This window comes from Polyodon spathula, chromosome 21 (assembly GCF_017654505.1).
Source record: "Polyodon spathula isolate WHYD16114869_AA chromosome 21, ASM1765450v1, whole genome shotgun sequence".
Lineage (NCBI taxonomy): Eukaryota > Metazoa > Chordata > Actinopteri > Acipenseriformes > Polyodontidae > Polyodon > Polyodon spathula.
In genome coordinates this window covers 27,002,707-27,022,688 of record NC_054554.1, presented here as the reverse complement: position 1 = coordinate 27,022,688, position 19,982 = coordinate 27,002,707, and the positions used below count along the sequence as shown (strand labels likewise).

General features: G+C 45.1%; 1 protein-coding gene across 1 annotated transcript in view; it reads left to right on the top strand.

The window, feature by feature from the left end:
* bahcc1b (BAH domain and coiled-coil containing 1b) overlaps positions 1-19,982 on the top strand; it is an 89,776-nt gene that overhangs the window by 42,932 nt on the left and 26,862 nt on the right. Inside the window, 6 exon segments of the mRNA XM_041221860.1 lie at positions 7,643-7,685; positions 7,687-7,826; positions 15,812-15,934; positions 16,263-18,380; positions 18,852-18,966; positions 19,525-19,733. Of these exon segments, the coding sequence (XP_041077794.1) occupies positions 7,643-7,685; positions 7,687-7,826; positions 15,812-15,934; positions 16,263-18,380; positions 18,852-18,966; positions 19,525-19,733 (2,748 nt within the window).

The following is a 19,982-nucleotide window of genomic DNA, read 5'->3' as shown; positions in this document are numbered from 1 at the left end:
CTTCCATTTTCCTAAGCAAACACATACTGTACAGTGCATACCGAATGCAGAAGAGAGCAGTAATGTTAACACATGTACAGTCTACAGCTCCCCCTTTTAGTTCCACAGTATAGTAGGTCTCTAACTGTTTATGGTTATTCTGTTTGAGAGCTGCAGGATCTGCAAATAACTTTAGTGAAAATGAATGGCAGGCTGGATTAAGAAGAACTGCTTTATGACTGAAACACTGAAAGTGATCACATACGGCTGTGCACATGTTACTGGGATTATGGGGTTAATTAATAAGTTACATTTTGTTCTTCTGCGGCTCTTTTATTTCATTGGTTTACATCTCTAGTCAGCGGTGCTTTGAGGAGAGCTGGCCTCGAACTAGGGGAAGTAGGGTTTGCCTGGAAGGTTTCTGCCAGCTCTTTGATCCTGGGCTGCTAACAGCCGTATGTACAGGCAGAAGCAGCAGGCTGCCTTAACCTCTAATTGTGTTGTTCTGTGCAATTTTAGTGTTTCGGGACTGGAAAAGCACAAACTCTTTGTTCTCACAAAATGAAATGTATGTACTTTTACAATTGCAGTACAGTTTATTACTTAAAAGGACAAGCATTACAGAATGAATAAATGCCAAGTGGTGCTCCCCAGGCCACTATAAATAATGCTGTTTCCCAAGGGTTTGCATCAGTACCCTTTTTACACAGTTCCAAAGTATATTGAGTAAGAAGGGTTCGACCTGAAGCTGTAGCTACAGTATGTGGATGCAGGCTGCAGTGTGGAAGGCAGAGGGTTTGAGTGCTGGGCTGCAGTGTGGAAGGCAGAGGGTTTGAGTAGCTCAGTGGGTCGAGTGCTGGGTTGCAGTGTGGAAGGCAGAGGGTTTGAGTAGCTCAGTGGTTCGAGTGCTGGGCTGCAGTGTGGAAGGCAGTGGGTTTGAGTAGCTCAGTGGTTCGAGTGCTGGGCTGCAGTGTGGAAGGCAGAGGGTTTGAGTGCTGGGCTGCAGTGTGGAAGGCAGTGGGTTTGAGTAGCTCAGTGGTTCGAGTGCTGGGCTGCAGTGTGGAAGGCAGTGGGTTTGAGTAGCTCAGTGGTTCGAGTGCTGGGCTGCAGTGTGGAAGGCAGTGGGTTTGAGTAGCTCAGTGGTTCGAGTGCTGGGCTGCAGTGTGGAAGGCAGTGGGTTTGAGTAGCTCAGTGGTTCGAGTGCTGGGCTGCAGTGTGGAAGGTAGTGGGTTTGAGTAGCTCAGTGGTTCGAGTGCTGGGCTGCAGTGTGGAAGGCAGTGGGTTTGAGTAGCTCAGTAGTTAGAGCGCTGGGCTGCAGTGCAGAAGGTAAACTAATGTGTTCAAGTAGTTTAACATGGTTCTAAATTAATCTACTTCTGGGCTTGTCCACATTGGTAAACGATATCAGCAAGTGGAATTGCAGTACATCGTTGATGGATCAGTGGAATACAGGGCTTGAGGTGACAGGTGACAGGCAGCAGCCAAAGGATTCTCTCTCTCCTCTCTCTCTCTCTCTCTCTTTCTTAAAAGCACTGTCTTTAAGGTTGTGAAATGGAATTAGCCCACCTCATCCATCCCGAGAGCAGTACTGGTATTAATGTGGGTTAGATGCTGACTGCGTGTGGGATCAGAAATGGACCCGGCACTTCGTTTGATATTAACGAAAGTGCTGCTGCTGCATGTTAGGAAGTGAATTATTGCCACCACTTCTCTTTTGTTTTCTGTAGCAGAAGCGCTGTGCTGATTGAAAGGAGCCCTGTGCACAGGCCAGAGTGCTGCTCTTAATAATTGATGAGGATTAGGGGGGTGATTGCAGGGGAGGAGGCCAAAATGTGCTCCAGATCAATTATTAATACTAATCTGCTCTTTTATAAAGGTGTTCCTCCAGGCATCCAGGGACAGGGGGCTTTGCTTTCAGAGCCAGGATGGGGAGGGAGGATGTGGAAGTGGGGGCGAGGTGGCCTCTGAGCACCAACGGGTCTGTAGTCCTGCTGTAACTATCTCACCAGAATACCTCTACTGTGTGTATCTCTAACTGATCTGTATTACTCTTGCTGTTGTGTTACCCCTCTCTGCTTGCCTGTTCTATTTCTGTCCCTCTTTTGCAATCTCTCTTTTACTCACATGCTCGATTTTCTTTTCTCTAATGCTTTCCTACTTCCCTCTCTTAGACTCTTTTTTGCTCTCCCTCCCTCTCTCTCTTTCTCCCTTTCCCTTGGTGTTTGCTGCACTGATTAACCAGTGCCTCCATTCCCACTATTCCGCTGCTCTGCCTATAATTAACCACATCCTAATTAGTGCTGTTACAGACTGAGATCTGAGTCGGTTTATCCCAGCCAGCGGCAGCTCCCTGGAGCAGACCGTGCTTTCTTTCTTTTGTCCCACTTCGACTCCCGTTTGGTTCATTCGCAGTGATCAGCTTAATTGTGATTTAATTGTGTTTGCTGAAATCCTGAATTCTGGGTTGGCACAGAGGGATCAGAGGTCAGGGGTGCATACACAGGTCAGGGGTCACTACCAGCACTCCAGGCGTGACCCATTCATTGATTTAATTACATTGACGGAACAGATCACCTAACCTCTAATCCTGCCCTTTTTTATTTTATTGTTGGCTTTGTGTGTGCTTATTTCATTAAAGCTCGTTGAGTACATCGTTTCCATGCACCACTCAACCCGGTTTGAAAACCCTGGTGCCTCTGATACTGTGTTTCCATGTTCATTTAGCCAACCCACATTGACTGCCAATCTGAGCTGCCCCTGATTATTTGCATTCGAGCCAAACTGGAAGTGGAAATACATCACAAAACTGACCAGTCAAGTGGCAAGTGGGCATAAGTGCCATCTATCCTTTCAGTTTTGTAAACAAGTAAATGACACTTAGCCGCAAAGCTTGCTGGGAAAGAACTGCCAACATTCATCAAAAACTAAGATTGCATGGAAGGTCTTTTTACCCCACTCAGGTAGACTATCAATGGGTTTCATTTTAGGGAGAAAATTCCTCTGGTATATTGTAGAAACGTGAGATATTATTGCTTCCTGATATCAGTGCATCCTGGGGAATCCCAGGGCTTTTCAAATGTAATGTACCACGAATGCTGTATGTGCTCAGTATAAGTTGAATGACCTGACAGGTATATTTATTCAGAACTATATTATACTTGCACTGTAGGAAACCATGTGTTCTCTCACTTTCTTTCTCTCTCTCACACCTTAAAGAGTAGCAGGTTCTGAAAAATATAGCATTATATGTTCCCACATGTTGTTACAACTGTTTAAATTTTTTCTTTTCCTTGTTAACATCCTGACAACTTTTTACACGTATAACTTTAAAGTCTGCTGTGTTACCTGCTTGACAACGTGGGCAATAATCCTGTAAAAAAAGTTGTCAGAATGTTAACAATGACAAGAAAAATGACAGGTACATTATTTGAACAGTTGTAGCAACGCGTGGGGATGTGTAACGCTATAGTTTTCAGAACCCTGTTGCTTACTCTTTGAGGAAGGTGTTGCAGAATGTTGTGTTCATTTAATTTAAGCTGTAACCTTCATTTAATTAACACTTATTACTGTGCGATCTGACACTCGAGCAACACCGCAGATATTGTCAACTTGAAAGAGATACAATGAGAAATGCTTTTGCACCGCACAAGCAATGCTTATTGCATGATGTGGCAGTGAAACAGAACATCTAGAGAAATCCCCTTTTGAAGACTGATTTAAACCATTGCTGCAGTTCATCATCACTGAAAAATAGTCTGAAGTGTAGGCCTGTTCTGATTCATCAAATGATCAAGCCCTCTTTGTGAATGTATTTATTTGGTTCGTCTTCCCTTATTGAAAGAAAATCGGCAGTTTTGGGGGAGATACAGTCATTGTGGCTACACAGTGCAGTGCAAAGTTTGCACTATTGTGTTCGTAAGAAGCAAACTGGTACTAATTTGTAATGAACAAATAGAAAATAAGCGATTAGGTTTTATGCACGTTAAATGAACAAGATTTTTAATTCAGTATTTTATAGTGCTGGTACAAATATCCTAATATTCAAACGAATATTGTTTGACATGTATTTGGATAAAAAAATGAGATTTTCATATTTGCTAGAAATGACAAAAATACCTTGCATCGGCTCACCAGAATTTGCAGTTTGAAAAAATGTTAAATGAAGAAGACCTCCATGTGATCTGTGAGATTAATATATGTAAAAACAGAATCAACACAGCAGCTCTTGAGCCTCTATAAAGTTTTAGACAGCAAAAAGTAAATAAATCAGATTATTCGCACGCACCCTTAAGGAAAGTCATTTGTGACAAAAATCTCAAGGGACTGAAATGCCTACCTTAAACATTTACCCAACTTCCTGAAAATGTTGTATACTGATTTTTATATAGACTGCATTTATATAGAATTTTGTGACTTTCTGTTATGTGGAATGTAATAAACGAGAACCAGAACAGAGAGTTTTTTTACACTATTTCCACGTTTGTTTTATTTGAAGTGTTTAAAGTTTTCATTTGCGTGTTCAGCTACAAAAAGGCACAAGTAAACCTCATGTTATTACTTTATGAAAATGTGTCTATGGCCACTTTTTACTGTGAAGAAATGGCAATGCAAGGAAAGAAAAAATAAATGAAATGCGTTGTCAACTTTGTGTGTATTTATTTCGGGAATAAACAAAATGTTTAAATTGAACTTCTAGCATCCTTTCTTCTGTAGTTAATTCACTGGGATAAAGTAAGTCCTACACATCTTATTCTTTACTCCTGGGATATTTTTCTATTTTAACGTGTTACATATTGTAACGTCTTGCTGTAAATTAAAGGCACACACACAGGGGCCACACCCCCCCTGCCCCTGCTGCTATGCTGTCTCTGACTGCGTTCTGAGCAATATAATGGCTTTTATTGCTTTTTGAAAAATGATCAAATATCTGAAGGAATATTTAAACTATGAGCAGATATCCCAACATGAAAATCCTGTGTTCATCCCAGCACTAATGTTTTGTAACATTTGGGTGTTACATTTAAAGCTAGGCAGAGGAGCCGGCAACAGGAGACGTACTGCAGCTGAGATCAGGCCAGCTTCCCTGCTTCTCTTCTCCTGGGGATTGTAGTGGGATGCTGTTGCAGTCCCTCGCAGACTCAAATTAAAGACTGCTCCATGTTGGGCTGACAGCAAGGCCAGGCTCTCCCCTGGCAGCGGAGAGCAATCATTTCTATACTCCAACCTGACAAAAACACAGAGCAGATAATTGCTGCGTCTCCCTTTCTCCCAAGTTCAAAGGTGTCTGCCTTGCAATTAAGGGAATAGAGTCTCGGCAAATTTGCAGGTAGTGACACCTGGAGCTGTGAGCGAGGGAACTCTCCGACGGGAACACAGGGAGAATATTTAACCCTTCATCGCCCAGTCTGAATACAGCTAAACTGTTCAGCCGGCTTGTGAAACTGCCTTTTGAAATATAAAGGTAACGGAACCAGCGGTGTACCACAGGGATCAGTATTAGGTCCTCTGCTATTCCTAATCTACATTAATGATTTAGATTCTGGTATAGTAAGCAAACTTGTTAAATTTGCAGACAACACAAAAGTAGGAGGAGTGGCAAACACTGTTGCAGCAGCAAAGGTCATTCAAAATGATCTAGACAAGATTCAGAACTGGGCAGACACATGGCAAATGACATTTAATAGAGAAAAGTGTAAGGTACTGCACGCAGGAAATAAAAATGTACATTATAAATATCATATGGGAGATATTGAAATTGGAGAAGGAATCTATGAAAAAGACCTAGGAGTTTTTGTTGACTCAGAAATGTCTTCATCTAGACAATGTGGGGAAGCTATAAAAAAGGCTAACAAGATGCTCGGATACATTGTGAAAAGTGTTGAATTTAAATCAAGGGAAGTAATGTTAAAACTGTACAATGCACTAGTAAGACCTCATCTTGAATATTGTGTTCAGTTCTGGTCACCTCGCTATAAAAAAGATATTGCTGCTCTAGAAAGAGTGCAAAGAAGAGCGACCAGAATTATTCCGGGCTTAAAAGGCATGTCATATGCAGACAGGCTAAAAGAATTGAATCTGTTCAGTCTTGAACAAAGAAGACTACGTGGCGACCTAATTCAAGCATTCAAAATTCTAAAAGGTATTGACAGTGTCAACCCAAGGGACTTTTTCAGCCTGAAAAAAGAAACAAGGACCAGGGGTCACAAATGGAGTTTAGAAAAAGGGGCATTCAGAACAGAAAATAGGAGACACTTTTTTACACAGAGAATTGTGAGGGTCTGGAATCAACTCCCTTGTAATGTTGTTGAAGCTGACACCCTGGGATCCTTCAAGAAGCTGCTTGATGAGATTTTGGGATCAATAAGCTACTAACAACCAAACGAGCAAGATGGGCCGAATGGCCTCCTCTCGTTTGTAAACTTTCTTATGTTCTTAAGACCAGCACATACTTCAAGTGCTCTTCCTTGAGAATAAAAGTCTTGTGTGTACTTCCATTCAGAATGTGTTGCATTATCATTAGCAATGCATTTTAGAACATGAGTGCAGGTGATATTATTGAAAAGAAATTTCATTCAGGCGTTTTCCTTTTTATCTAGATTTAAAAAGTTAATAAATAAATTCTAATAACCGTACGCATTTTAAAATGAGCGTGTTTCCCTGTGTGCAGCACTGTAGCCTCAGGGCAGAGGTCTGAGGAGGGAGGCAGTCTGGAAGGCACAGTATTGATCCGCCATGGTTCAGATCAGTTCAGTGTGCCTGTGCCGAGTAGGAGAGGAGAGAGTGTGTGTTTCATGTCTCCTGTGTCTCTCGAATGTACTGTATGAGGGAGGCTGTCTGCACTGGGAAACTCAAGAATGCATACTGCCAACTGCGCCAGACTTCCCCCCCCTCCCTAATGAAAAGTAGTTAATGTAATTGATGAAAACAGGGGCATTAGTCAGGTACAGAAACTGTATTGTAACTGCAGTGCACTGTAGCAAAGTACTATAGCTCCTTGTGTGACATGGTACAGGGGGTGGAGCTGGGGGTGTGGGGGTGGGGCTCCCTTTCTCCAGTGGAGTGTGAAAAAAGGAAGAGGAGCCACATTCATGAGAGTTGCGTTTTGTTGGTTATTATTTAAATAGTTTCTTGCATGTATTTTATTTTTATTCCACTGGCCGTATTATCTGTGCTTGTATACCATCCAGGAAACCCCCTTGTTGAGAGCAGGGGAGGGGGATTCCGGTGCTGTTCCTCTCCTTTCGTTTTACTGAATCTGCGCACTGAGAGACTCACTCACTCACTCACTCAGTCACTGCTACAGTATAGGTACATCTCTGCTGTCTTGTCCCTGGGTCAGTGTGGCTGCGGTATCTGGGCAGGTTGATGGGGCTATCGTGGTTGAGCCATGTTTAAACCTTGGTAAGTTCAACTCACACTTTGGGCTTTAACAGGTGGAACACAGAGAAACCGTCACAGTATAATTGCAGTAATGTGGTTCTCGTGGTTTTAACTGCAGTTACACTGAACTGTGGGATCAGATACTCCACACACAGAAGCTGTGCAGTTCCCATCTGTCTTTCAGTCTTCAGTCATAAGCCTAGGTCCAGGGGCTGTATTAGTAAAGTCACGCTTTCAATCCAGGTGTCTAACGACCTCTTCTCTTCCTATTGTCTGTCAGCAGGAAGTGGATTGATGGGGAACTCGTCTGCCTCCTTCATGGGCACATCCGTCCAGGTCGTCGGAGCCGAGCGGGGGGCGCGTGGGGGGAGTGGGGAGCCCTCCCCCCTCCTCCCCCTCAGAGCCCCCCTTCCATGGGGGGCCACACTCCGGGGCCTCGCAGATCTGGTTCTCCCACTCCCACGAAGGTAAGGAGCCTGAGTCAGTCTATCTTGCTGTATCTCTTTCCCGCACTCCAACCTGACTGGCATAGTGTGCACATCACACTTTTCTTGTTAAAGTGTTGTTTCATGTTCTAGAAATAGCATGTTTTTCCGATTTTATATTATTTCTCTACTGTTTACCAAAGGTTCAATGTTGCCAGGGGGCAGGGTCCACTAATGTTATTTTAGGATTGGCCTAATCAGAATGAGATAAAAGCAGCAACATTGTAAACACTTTTTATCATCTTGTGGCGTCGATTTTTAAAACTTGCACAATTGTTGTTTCTTTTAATATGTCACAAGAGTTTCAATCATTTAGGATGTGGCTCACTTGCAGACCTACTGTATCGGCTCTAATCTAAACACTGCACAGTATTTCTAGAGCATTTTCCAAGCGTGCAGTACAGCCTAAGCAAACCAAGCATTTCTGAAATCTGTCTTTATTTTGAAGGAGCATCATTGAAATGCGCCTGACATCCCCCAAACCATTGCTTGCTTTTAGCTCCAAAACAAGCTTCAGTAAATCCAGAATTTGTGTCTGCTTTTTGGATACGTTGGCTATGTATGTTTCAATGAATGGATGTGATTTAAGTCAGCAGAGTAATTGCTACTAGAGAGGGCTGTTCAGATTGACTAACATTGCTTTCAAAGGGGAGCCGATCACAAGGAGATGGCCTCCTGTACCGAGTGACCTTCACTGAGAGATGAGGGTGTTAAGTCTATTGGCTTATTTCAGTTTCTTGTGACTGTTGAATACACACAGTTGATAAACAGCCTGACGTCCTGTACAGGCTACATCCCTCAAATCGGAGACCTTGTTGCACAGCAAGTTGTTTTCGGAGCACTGCTTACTGGTTCAAGGCTGGCTCGTTCTTGTCGGGGTGGGACCAGGCACTGTGTTTCTGTGTGCGTGTGTTACAGGCTCAGCTTCCTCCTGAAGCGTGGGGGGAGCTTTGGCATAGAGTGGGTTAAGCAGCCTCCGTCTCCTCCAGAGCTGTTGGCAGCTGCCATGAAGAACAGTAATTGTTGTTGGCAGGCTGCACATTTGAGCTTTGCTGTTGGCATCCAGCGCCACTGTAACTCGATGACTGAACGAATTTGAAACACAGGGAGAGTTCCAGTAGAATGGGGTTGCCTAGACAGGGGGGAGAGAAAGAGAGAGAGAGAGCGAGAGCGTGTTACAGTACAGTTTGTCACTCACAGGGAGAGAGGGTGACTTGCAGTTAAATAAGGTAGGGGCAGAGAGAACGAGAGAGATTCATATAATATCGTTTAGAGAGGAAAGCAGTTTCTGCACAGTAGTTTATAAATAGGGAGAGAGTTACTCTACTACAGTAGAAATACAGGCAAACTAGAGGCAAGAACATGAGTAGTACTGATAAGTAGAATAGCAGAGTTTCTATTTTCTGGTATAAACAAAAAAAATTATCATAGACAGAAAAAATCTTTCAGATTTTATAGCATTTCACATTCATGCTAATAATAATACTGTAGTAATAATAATAAAAATAATAAATAATAACAGCAATAATACTAATGTGTGTGTGTGTATACCACTTAATTGCATTTTGCTGCTTAAGTGCATAATCAAATGAAGCACATTTATTACCAGCATGTCCAAATTGTTCTTGAATATTTTTGCAAATTGTTTTGTATTTTGCATAAAAAGCGTGTTAGTGAAATGAGCAATGCAATTACCCAAATCACCCACTTCAGGCTACTGTCGATGTCCCACTGGTACTATTCCGTACCTGACCTACATTCCAGCTGTGAAACGGAGACGTGAAACAGCCTTTGAAATGTAAATGTCCCCCTGAATGGCTGTGCCTGGGCAGAGCGGTGAAGGAGACCGGTCCGGGCAGACTGGGCTCTTCCACTATGAAGGCAGTGGGAGGCGTGGAGTCTTTAATTCTATCTAACCCATTGTAAAGCATGTCTTGCCGGCAGAAACAAACACAAAGAAAATAATAAAATCTGCAATTACGATTGTTTTTTTTTTTTTCAATGCATTAAAAACATTTCATTTTGTACTTGATTGAAATCACTGCCACCCGCTGTTGGGCTGCAGTAGTGCGGCAACTTGAAGCCTCAGGGTGCTGTTCCCCTGCAATGTGCTTTGGGGATCTTGGGTGGTTTCTGATCAGCACCTCCAGACGGGGAGGTGCTGGCTGCCCACACACCGCAGACAAGCCCATTTGACCCGCGCTGGTTAAACCGACTGACAACGGCTCATTTCCTGCCCAACCAACTGACACCATCACCCGGGTAGAGAACCCCCCCCCCTCCCCCAAGCCCTGGGAGATGACAGATAGTGTCTTCAGATAACAACCACGCTGTTGTGGTGTAACTGAGCATCCAGAGGTGGTGTATTTGTGAGGGCTCTTACTGTAGTGTCATTACCCAATCACAGTTACTGTGTGTGTGTGTGTGTGTGTGTGTGTGTGTGTGTGTGTGTGTGTGCACGGTAATACAATTATTTGCTTTGCAAAATATTTTTTGTAACACATCTGTAAATGTATTTTGAGATATATAATTTTTTTTTTTTTTTTAAATTTATTTATTTATTTATTTTTTTCAAAAATTTGATTCTGTTGCATGACAACTAGATTTTGGCCACACATAATATACCCACATGCCACATTACCACCTGCTATGAAAGCCAATTAAAACCAGCATAATTAATACATTCCTTACATTTCCCATGACTTCAGGGCTCGGGGTTCCACATTGCAGTGCAGCATGCTGTGACTATATGATTATTGTGCCCTTGATTTGAGACAGTGCTGGCGAGCTAAGAGTGGAGCGCTTATCGTTAAGCTTCAGGGTGATCATGCTGGTGAGCTCCTGATCTGTGTCTGTTCTGCCCCCTAGTCTCCCAGCCCTGGGTTTTGACGAGAGCCATCGCTGCAGTCTAATGCACTGAACACCTGCTTCCTATTCCCTGTGAGTGGTCCTGGCACACCAGCACTTAGAGGGGCCTCGTTTCACAGTGAGCAGTATGGAACAGGATTGGGCACTGGCTATCCTGCACACACACACACACACACACACACACACACACATTACTTATGAGGCTCTGCTATCAGAACCCCTGTAATTCATGTCTTAATTAAACACGTATTTCACATCCTGAAAAATCTGACACATTCCTGAAAAAGAGATGACATCCCAATATGATTTTCTGCAACAAATGATCCTACGTCATCGATCATGATCGGCGCGGATTGTATTAGGGATAGTATAGTTGATAGTTATTGACCTGCTATTGCTATTGATAAACTGATAGAGCCCGCAAAGTTGATTATAGCATTTGTTATTGTAGAAATACTGAAGTTATATACTAGTGCTTCTATAGTTGACGGTGGTATTTCTACCAGGGATACTCGACATGTTTAAAATAGGAATTAATTAGGGCTCTTCTGTACAGTATCCAATTGTTTTGTAAGGTGTGCATGTACTGTACAGGGTGTACTTGCCCATGGTGTAGTGATCAAGTTACCCGTTATGTACCTGCCTCCAGTCTTAACATTTGGCCATTCGAGAGCTTAAGCTGCAGCAGTCTATTAGAAGAAGGGCTACCAGTCATGGGTGGAATTTCCATCCTAACTGAAATGGAGACTCCAGACTGTTAGCCGGGGCTTATCTTGTGATGTTTCTGCTGTGAAGCTGGATTCTGTGTCGAAGCTGACAATGGGTAGAGTTAATAGCTGGGTTTGGAGACCCCCCCCCCCCCCCCCCTTTCCTCCCTGGCTGATTCAGCTCTGCGATTGTGACGGGCCGCTGGTCAATAAGGAGGCTGACCGGGTTCAGGCTGACACATGCCCCTTTCACCCCCCCCCCCCCCCCCCCACTCTTCAAAGAAAATAAAAGAAATCTCAGAAGGAAGCCCCGACACGCCAGCTGCCAATTGGCATCGATCCAGCCTTAGCAGCTAACACTCGCGGTGATACGAGCCAGCCCTGTCTCTCTTCCCCACCCCCACCCCTCTTTGCCTCTGCCTGTCTTTTCTCTCACTGTCTCAGTAAGCTGAACTGACTGAAAAGGTTTTTTCTCTTTCTCTCGCGCTCTCTCTCTCTCCCTTCCTTTCCTCTCAATACAATTCCACTCAAAAGGACTTTATTGGCATGACAAGTGAAACAGGTGTTGCCCGAGTTTGTACAGGACATTATAAGCTGTAACGCAAAGCGAACTCGGATCTATCTATCTATTCCTGCGTTTTGAATCAGGTGGCAGAATGTAACGCCCTGTATTGTACCAGGATTTTTCTCCCTCTGACTTTCTCTTCCTCTTTGCATGTCTCTCTCGCTTGCTCACTTTCTGTCAATTAGCAGATCTGACTCGCTGGTTTGTAGGTGCTTGTTGAAGTTGGAGTTCTGTGATGTTCGCTCCTCCCTTCGGTTTGTGCGATGCTGAACTGTTCCCTGTTGGAAGACTCAGACAATCTGAGTGGGTGGGGTGCAGGGGGGGTGCAGCTTTTCCCTGCTGCAGCCATATGAAGGCGGGGTGGTAGGGAGGCACACAGGGCTCTGACCTTTTACCGCTGGGCTCCCACTAATTGGAGCTGATTCTTCACTCTCCCATATTGCATAGACTCCAAATGGTTCAGTGATCAGAATATTATTTTCATTATTTTTTTTACTGTAGCCTCTAGTTACCGATCTCAAGTTACAGTGCTGAGTATTTGAAATAATGCAATATATTTCTTTTTGGTCTCCTTTACAAAACTTCAGGTGTTTTTGATGATGTTATTTTCTATATGCTTTCTGCTTGGTGCATGGCACAGCCTGGTGGTTTTAATTTTGTACCTGAGCATTGTTTTAAAAGATCTTTTCTAAAGTTAAAGTGATTTGCACATGCAGACAATTCATAATTACCCCCAGGGCATGGGGGTGGTTTGCAGAAAATACATTTATTAACCCCCCCCCCCCCCCCCCCATCTGGTTCTGCCTCTTGCCAGCAGTGCTGGGTACGATGGCTCTATATAAAAGCCGCGCTCCTGACAGGTGGATATTAAGGCAGCCGTAATGTCTAACAGCTTAGTTTCCCTCAAGGGGACTGTTGGGGAGGAGAGGGGGGGCACTAGTGGAAGTCAGTTTAAGAAAAACATTAATTCTAAAGGAAGGGTAGGGGGGGGAGAAAATGAGCAGAAAGATTCATTAGCCACAATTTCTCTTCATGTCGGAAACCAGCTGCCATTAATTTTATTTTGGAAGGAGAGGAAGAAAAAAAAAATAAGGTACTAAAACTGAAACATGCACACACGCGTGCACACACACACACACACACACACACAGGAAATGGAAATGACGGCAGGCAGCGAGTCCCTCTATTTTTCCCATACTGTACTGTATCTTCTAATTGTATAAAGTTGAGCTTGTGTGTTAAAGTTTGTAGACCAGCTGCACAGAAGGGTGCTTTAACCCAGGATCACCTATCCACTGACTCTGAGTCCTGAAATTATACTGTATAGAATTCGCTGGCTCTCAGATCCCCAGTACTGAGTTCTCTATACTATATAGAATTTGTTGGCTCTCAGATCCCTAGTACTGAGTTCTCTATACTGTATAGAATTCGCTGGCTCTCAGATCCCTTGTACTGAGTTCTTTATTCCATGTATAATTTGCTGGCTCCTGGGTCCCCAGCACTGAGTTCTGAATACTGTATATAATTTGCTGACTCTTAGATTTCTATACTGTATTCTGTACAATTATCTAATTTATGTGCTAGATTGCAGATCCCCAGTCCAGTTACAACTATACACTATTGCCTAGTGTACAGTTCCAGTGCAGAAAATGTTAACTGCAGCCTTTTCCCCAGGTGTTTCATCTATGCTAATTGCATTGAAAGTTGGTGGTTGAGGGTTGGGTTTCAGATGTCATTTTCTGAAGGAATGCCCCAAGCTCAAGAACAAAAAGGTCTTTTTTTTTTTTTTTTTTTGTCCGTAAGGCCTTGGCTGGTAGAAACAGGCTGGCCTCGCTCGTATTTCAGCCAGTGAATGCTTTCTTTTCTTGTTTGTGGCAGGATCCTGACTGGAGGGGGAGGCTTACTCACTGCCCTTATTTAGTTTAATAGATTTGGGTGGATGGTTGGGGTACAGACTCCCCTGTCCTGCAGACGTGACACACTGTACCTATACACTTCAAAGTTCCCTGTATTGGATGTGTTAGCTCTCAGTTCCCCTCCATAAAGTTCACTGTACTGTATATTTAATTGGCTGCCTTGTGTTAAAGCTACAGGGTGTATTGAACACCTATTTTAGTACTCTGGCTGTTGATTTTGCTATAAATACATTTTTTTGAGTCACTGGTCAAAAAACAAACAAAAAAAAGAATAAATAGAATAGATAGAATATATAAATACATAACAAATTAACAGGGCATATTTTAAAAGAATGTCTCTAATTTATTAATTTTAGTTCAATTAAGGTCTTGTTCTCTTTCATCAGGGTCCTACTTCAGTAAAATGAACTCAATTACAGGCTAAAGCAAACCATAGGAGTGTGCTAGTAATATTCAGCTGAGCACAGAATTTATTGTACGCTACAGGCCAATGTGACTTTTTTAAAATAGCAATTCTGGTTTAACAGAGTGCCAAGTGATCTTCCCCTTGCTGTCACTGCTACAGATCCAGTGGGAACCTTTCGGATATTTTGCAACTGAAGTCAGCTTCTTTAACCTTGAAATACTGGAACCCAGGAGTCCTGTAGATGGAGTCAGGGTGCCTTTCCCGAGCAGCGATAATTGGCTGCCATCTCTACTAGGGAGCTTGGCTGAGTTTTATTACACATCATTAGATGCTGATTGCTTTTAGATTGTCATGTACCCTTTGTCTAATTGTTGTCATTTAAATTAATTGGTTTGGGCAGGGGGAGGGAGAGGGAGGATGGAGTCCCCAGTGCTTCTGTCATCACTTGCAGCTGCTGATGTCAGTTCCGGGGGCAGATTCTCAAGTTGGTAACTTGCAGGTGTCTGCATCTCTGACTTTACTTTCCAGCAGCTAACAAGTCAATCACATTTGCTTTTATATAGTGCCTTTCATGGCTAAGCCTTCTCAAAGCACTAAGCAATCAAAAACCATGTGGTGCATAATCGGAAACTTGACATCCCAGATGCAAGGGAATACAGAATATATTAAACTGAACCCGACTGACGCAGTCTAATTGCAGCACGTTCCACATCCAGTTTGAAATGCTTTCTTCACTGGAGTTATCCCCAGCGGAAATAGCAGAAAAGAGGGACACAGCGGCCAAGTGGATCCAATAAAAAAAAAAAAAAAAAAAAAAGCAGTAATTGCTCTTTTAAGAGCCTTGACGGTTTAAGGTGTAGCAGAGATAGCAGGAACAGATGTGTGCCCTGGCCGTGTCCTTGCAAGGGAGTGAGTAAGGGGGTGGGACTCTCCTACTCTCCATTCCCTGTGGGAAGCTGGCATCTGGAGTCTGCAGTTTATAGACTTGTGTTTACTTTAGCGGGACTAGTTAAACTTTTAACAACAGCTAATTAAAGGGGACAGTCAAGACACTTCACAGAGGATAAGCCACGGGCTGCTGTCTAAGAGCAACGACCCCCTTTCATATAAACACATTAACAGTAAGACACCCCCCCCCCTCGCCAGAAAGCAATCCAAACCCACTCACGTAGGCTGATCTATAAACAGTCTAGACAGATATTTATTTTTAATTATTATTCTGGACTGATCTACCTGTAGATAAGCACTTTTTGTGAACTGTGACCTACTCAGGAAAAGCACAGGGGTGTTTAAATTCCAGTCCACTGGGGCCATAAACAGTTCAGTTTTTTGTTCAAACCAGACTTAATAAATTCCTCAGACTATACAGTCTCAGACCAAGAGCATTGCCTTTTTGTTTGCACTTCCTGAAAGCAATGCAGTACCACCGTCCTCTCTGAGGGCATCAGGCTTCCACTAATATCCCATCTCTCTCTCTCTCTCTCTCTCTCTCTCTCTCTCACAAGCCCCAGGGTATCCCCGCTTTTCAGGCAGTCTGGCCTCCACCTTCCTTCCCATGAGCCACTTGGATCACCACAGCAACAGCAGCGTCCTGTACGGGCAGCACCGTTTCTATGACACACAGAAAGGTGCGTTTACGTTTTTGCTGACCATTCCAGCTAATTTGTTATCCCGTCTGCTGGAGCCCAGGTCCTGCTAGTCTGCCCTGCTCTGTACAATTAACATTGTGTTTGCTAAATTGCTAAAGGGTTCTGGACTATGAAAGTCACTTTATTAATAGCAGTTCAATCAGTTGAATTAAAATGATTTCTCCATTCAGAATTGAAGTAATGTTTTAGTCATAATTTGTCACCTGGTTAATTGAGAAGTTCCAGTGACAAAATGGTCAATGCTAAAAAAATAAATAAATAAATAAATAAATAAATAAAAATATGTTGTTGTTCTTCCCTGTCTCAGATAACTTCTATTTGAGAAGCCTCCCCTCCCAGCCAACACTGCTCTCAGCTAATCACGGATTCCCGGCTATCTCACGGGCAGCACCAGGGCACCCTCTGGGGTCCTGCAGCCGCGAGCGGGACTCAGGAGGGGGAGGGAGCGGCCTGCAGAAGAGCCTGAAGGAAGGGGGTGAGAGGGGGGTGGCGCTGGGCTCGAAAGAGAAAGAGAGGGCCAGTAAGCAAGAGGCTAAAGAAAGGCAGCAGCAGCATCAACAACAACAGCATCACCAACATCATCACCAGCAGCAGCAGCAGCAGCAGCAAGCCTCGCTGGAAGAGGAAAGCAACAGAGCACTGGAGCGACACAAAGCAAGTCTGCCTCCCGAGAGTGGCCACTGCAAAGAGGACTCGCTGGGCAGGGGAAAGCACCTCAGTGCCTGCCTGGTGAATGCCAAGATGCTGAATGGAGACTCTGGTGGCAACACCAACACTAAGAGTGCCATGTTAAGCTGTGGGGGTGGGGGTGCCCAGACCAGGCATGTTGGAGGGGGCAGCAGTAGCCGCTGTGCCAAGAATGGCAATAGTACCGGTAACAGTAACAGCAATAGCGGTGAGATGAGGTTTAGCGGGCACCCCCAGGACTGCTTGGAGAGCCGACAGATGCTCCACCATTCCTACTCTGTCCCCCCTCCTCTCTCCATGAACTCTGCAGCGGGGGCAGGAGGGGCAGGTGGGTTCCCCTGCCTCCAGCTACACACCACTCACCCTCACCACCATCACCATCACCACCCCCACCACCCTGACTTCTACTGCCCCCCTCCTCCACCCCCTCTTACCACACACTCCTCCCAGGACAAAGGGGGCGCCACTGGGCGTGAGCTGAAAGTCACCGGGCCCACTTTCGTGCCTTCCGTCGGACACCTGGGGGACAAGAACAGTGGGCCCTTCCAGCTGAGCAACCCTGATTGCCGGGGTGGGGGTGGGGGCAGTGCCAAGGATAGAACACTGGAGAAAAACAATGGACAAAATAACGGGGCGCCTCCGAGTAGCTGCCAGAGAAAGCAACAACAGCAGCCCTATGGGAAGGCAGATAAGGCTCCCGATTGGCTTCAGAGTCACCATCATCACTTGCAGCAGCAGCAGCAGCAGCAGAATCAAAGTGCGCGATCCCGTAGTCTCGAATGCATCAACAGTGCCGACATGGACCTGTTCAGACCCTCCCTCCCTCAGGGGGCGAAGGGAGGCCACTCGGGGAACCATTCGGGGAAAAGCGGCCCTTACATCAGCACCCCTCCCTTCCAGGACTGTTCCCACTCAGGTCCTTCCTCTACTACTCAATCGTCCGAAGGGCTGACCTCGTCCAGTAAAGGAGGTCAACATCAGGGCCGCGCTAACGGGAGCGGCTGCACTTTCGAGCGGGGTGGGCAGAAGGTGGCTCGCATCAGGCACCAGCAGCACAGGCCTGGGCCTGAAGCAGGGGGTGACCTGGGCAACAGCGGGCAGGAGATGAAGAGGAAGCTGGAGCTGGCATCCCTTGGGTACAGCAACAGTGGGCAGCAACACCTGCCGCACTGGGCAGTGAGGGGGCAGCAGATCCAGGCCGAGGAAGAGCAGAGGAGGAACTACCTGGATTCTTTCAGCAGTGGCAACAGACAGCAGAGTCAACAAAATCAACAGCAGCAGCAGCAGCAGCAACAACAACAAGGGATGCCCCCCCATAGCTCCAGCCAGCAGGAGACGCAAGCCTCTCAAGGGGAGAGCTCAGCTATGAAGAGCCTTCTGAAGTACAGCAGCCAGCAGCAGCCCCTCTTGCTGGCCCAGAAGAGCCCGTTTGGAGGCCTGGGCAGCCTCAAGACCGCCAGCAGCATCAATAGTAGCAACAGCAGCACCAGCTGTGCCCTGCAGGACACCAAGCAGCCTCTGCCCCTGAGGAAGGGCCTTCCTCATGACTCAGAGCGGCAGGACTGCGGTGGGGGACGGAGCAGGGAGGCGGGTGATGGACCCCACGGCGAGGGGGAAGTGCGCCAGCCCCCTGTGGGTATAGCAGTGGCTGTTGCCAGGCAGAGAGAGCCACAGAACCGCCCACCCGACGGGCATCCCGGGCACAGTCGGCAGGGCAGGGTGCTGCCAGCCATGAAAGGTAAGGAACTTGTATTTACGACTAAAGCTGCTGTTTTCTTGTGTGGTTGATTTGATTGGCTGTAGTGCAGGGTTGGAAGCAAAGAGTCCCATTGCATAGTACTTTGATCCAGTCCTGGTTTTACTAGTTTAATAGGACACATCTGTAGTTGTTACCTGTATACCGTGGCTGATCAAGCCTGCAGTAAAACCTGGAGTGGGTAAAACTGCTATGCAATAGGAGTCTTACTTCCATCCCTGTAATGAATGAGCGCATCTTTTTTAAATACTTCTGAATTGCAGTGCAGGGTTGGCATGCACTGGTAGTAAGTCTTTGTAGGGAGAGTTTGAAATAGTTAATTACACCTTGCTTTTCCGATAATCACTGCGTGTCTGTGTGCAGGAGTCCCGCACTTGGTGTTCCCCTGTAATAGAGAGCTCACAGCAAGGTGAATGTGTCTGTGCTCAGCTCTCACTGCGTTTCTGTGTGCAGGAGTCCCGCGCTCAGTGTTCCCTCTGGATGCTGAGGGGGAGGAGGAGAGGAAGAGGCTCTGTGAGGATCAGCTGGGACTGCCCTGCCTGGACCGGGACCGAGAACTCTTCATCAGGTCAGCAATCACGTCTGTCTGTGTGCCTGCCTGCCTATCTGTACTGGATTGAGACTGGCTGCTCAGATCCCACTCTTGTCTTCGCAATACTTGTCTATCTGTTTGTCCATCTAGATATGCTTCCCAAGAGCCAGATGGCCACTTTTATACAATATCTGTGTGAAGCTGCAGTCTGGTTCTGGGAAGTAATATGATTAATCTTGTGTCATGTATCCACCTTTCTATCATCATCTACATACCAGTATGTCTATCCTGTCCTCCTGTGTATCTGTTTTCTATCTTGCATCACTACTCACACTCCTGCTCCTACATCACTCCCACAAGCTTGTAAATTCAGGGCTTGAATGACATTGGTTTTAAACAAAGGAGCATGATACCTACTTTTAACATTTAATTATATACACAAGAGCCAAATTAGCATTTCAGTTTAGTTTTAGTTTTGCAATTTTTATGAGTTGTAATTGAATATCCGCTGGAACCACGGCAGTCAGATAAATAGATATGTTATCTAACTAGAGTGTAAAACTGTTGCTAAATTGAATTCATTTTTTATAACAGGGAGAACAAAGAGCGGGTGGAATTTGCCAGAATCCATCCTTCCAGCAATTGCCATGGCGACCTTACCCCCCACCTCATGGTGCCAGGCGGAACTTCCCTGCAGGCCAGCCAATTAGGAGCGGACCCTGCGGCACATGCCCATCCAGCACATCACCATTGGATGCCACGGACAGGAAGTCCCTCTTTGTGGATGACCAGTCATTCCTACGGTCAGTTTTATACTTCAGTAACAATCTGTTTTTGCTCAAGAAAGCCTTGGAATATCATACAAAAATGAGTTGGGTTGTGTCATGTGCAATTAGTCATTAACTAAAACCTATTGTTATAAACTACAATTTGACAAAAGTAGAATTTCTTTCTCCATAGTAGTAACTCCTCAGTAAAGCTCCACTGCTTTTTGCCCTATATGAGAATGTACACAATTGTATCAGAAAAAGAGTTAGGGTTAGGGATGTGAT